Source organism: Rhinichthys klamathensis, unplaced genomic scaffold (assembly GCF_029890125.1).
Source record: "Rhinichthys klamathensis goyatoka isolate OS25496 unplaced genomic scaffold, OSU_Roscu_1.1 h1tg000482l_1, whole genome shotgun sequence".
Classification (NCBI taxonomy): domain Eukaryota; kingdom Metazoa; phylum Chordata; class Actinopteri; order Cypriniformes; family Leuciscidae; genus Rhinichthys; species Rhinichthys klamathensis.
Window position 1 is genome coordinate 237,183 of NW_026606969.1, and position 2,348 is coordinate 239,530.

The following is a 2,348-nucleotide window of genomic DNA, read 5'->3' on the forward strand; positions in this document are numbered from 1 at the left end:
AATGATGTCACTGATTTGGGGGTGAAAAAAACACAAAACGATTGATTTTCAATATAAAATATGATTGTGGACTGGATTTTTTTTTACTTTTTATCACAGTCTTGGACATGTCAAAGATTAGAAACAACATTGGTTTTGAGGCATTGTTAGTTTTTGTGCAGCAACAGATTTTAACTTTTTCTCCCTCATTTACTGTTCGTGGCTGTTTTTGCCCCATTGACTTCCATTATAACCACATTTTTTGATTGCAAAGCCATGACAACATATAATCATGCATTTTTGATTGTTGGTGGTTTTCCCTGTTGGGAAGAGGTCAAATTTGTAATTTTTACTGTTAATAACCAGGTGGCACCATTAACCCTTTATAGGCCTGTGCAAAAATAAAGCTTAGTTTCTGGCTTTTACATGGAGTGTAAAGCATGGCTTTTGCATGATTATGAAGTATAATAGCATATTAAAGTGTGCGTGTGTGTGTGAGTGTCAGTGAGTGTCAGTGTGAGAGAGAGTGTGAGAACTCACCTTGATGCGTCTGAGAAAATCAAAACATGCACCTCAACTCTCAGAACTACATAGAGTAAACAAAAACAAAGTAAGTCTAAGTGGCATTTGCTGCCTTTTGATGGTGAGAAATGCAGACTAAACAAAAACAAAGCAAGTGGATTTAAACACTTGCATTCAAGCCTGCTGGTCATTTGTCAGTTGATGGTGAGAGGAGCAGCATCATGAGTAAGCGCTTGACTTGTAGTGAAGTTTTAGACATAATTATGCAGCCTGACCCCTCCAGCGAGCTGCAGGATGAGATATTGTCTTCTGCCTCTGACACCACAGACTCAGGAGAGTCAGATCCTGATTTGGATGTGGCGCCCTCATCATCCTCTCTAGATTCCACTGAAGGTGAGGAGGATTCTGTGGATCCTGGATCTGGGTGGATTGGGAAAAACGGCGAGGTGTGGTATTCCACCAACATGGAGACAACACCCTTTCTACAGCCTGCCAGAGGCGTGACTCCAGGGCCGACGCGCTATGCCATCGCAAGGGTCCAGAGTGTGGATTCTGTGTTCAATTTGTTTTTTACGGAGGAAATGATTGACCTCATTGTCAGCATGACCAACCTCCATGGACGCCGCACTATGAGAAACTGGACCGTTGTGGACTCCACAGATCTCCATGCCTATATGGGGCTACTGATTTTGGCCGGCGTGTACAAGTCCAGAGGGGAGTCCACACGTTGCCTGTGGGATGATCGCAGTGGTCGTGCGATTTTTAGAGCCACCATGTCCCTCTCAAGATTCCATGAAATAAGCAGAGCTCTCCGTTTTGACGACAAGCTGCAGAGACCAGCTCGCCGTAGAGACGACAAGCTTGCCCCGATCAGATCCCTGTGGGAAATGTGGACGCATCGCCTTCCCCTCCTATTCAACCCTGGCAAAGATGTCACAGTGGATGAGCAGCTTGTGCCATTCAAAGGGAGATGCAGCTTTCGGCAGTACATGCCAAAAAAACCAGCCAAATATGGACTCAAAATTTGGGTGACTGCTGATGTTGCCACATCCTATGCCTGGAGGTGTGACATTTACCTGGGTAAGATAGGTAATGCTGCAGAGGTGGGTCAGGGAAAGCGTGTTGCCATGGAGATGACAGAGGGACTCCAGGGCGTCACTGTCACTTGTGACAACTTTTTTACCACCTACTCACTTGCTCAGGAGCTTCTGCGGAAAAAAATAGCCTTGGTCGGGACGATCAGGAAGAATAAACCTGAGCTGCCACCCAACCTGGTGCAGGCTAAAGGACGGCCTGCCCTCTCCAGCGTTTTCGCCTTCACAAAGAACACCACGGCTGTGAGCTATGTTCCGAAACGGGGGAGGAATGTGCTCCTCATCAGCACAAGGCACCGCGAAGCAGTGGTGATGGAGGGACCAAAGAAGAAACCTGAGATTATTGCAGATTACAACCGCTGCAAGGGAGGTGTCGACAATCTAGACAAGGTATGTGCCATTACACATTTGTTACTACATGCATCCTATTCCTATTAACTTTTACTTGAATACATTTGCTTGTTAGAGATAATTTTAGCAGATACTGTTTGTGTTTTGACAATGTCTGCATGATTATTCTCATTGTCATGTGCAGCTTCAAAAATACTTATTATGAAATCTGTACTTATTATTTTCTTGTTTTATATTTTTTATTTTTGTAGGTTGTCGGCACCTACAGCTGCAGAAGGAGGACCAATCGGTGGCCACAGGCGTTATTTTTCAATATGGTGGACGTCTCGGCATATAATGCTTTTGTCATCTTCACTGCTGTGGATCCCACCTGGAACCAGGCAAAGCTCTTTCGGAGGAGGC

The 2,348-nt window shown here is 45.0% G+C and overlaps 1 protein-coding gene across 1 annotated transcript; it reads left to right on the forward strand.

Annotated features, from left to right (window-relative positions):
• The first annotated feature begins 764 nt into the window (after nt 1-764).
• On the forward strand, nt 765-2,033 carry LOC130072187 (piggyBac transposable element-derived protein 4-like). Its single transcript, XM_056237199.1, has one exon. The coding sequence runs from the start codon at nt 765-767 to the stop codon at nt 2,031-2,033; it is 1,269 nt and encodes a 422-aa protein (XP_056093174.1).
• The last annotated feature ends 315 nt before the right edge of the window (nt 2,034-2,348 follow it).

What these genes read in the sequence shown, in the direction of transcription:
- LOC130072187 (XM_056237199.1), top strand. Translation starts at nt 765, where the DNA reads ATGCAGCCTGACCCCTCCAGCGAGCTGCAGGATGAGATATTGTCTTCT.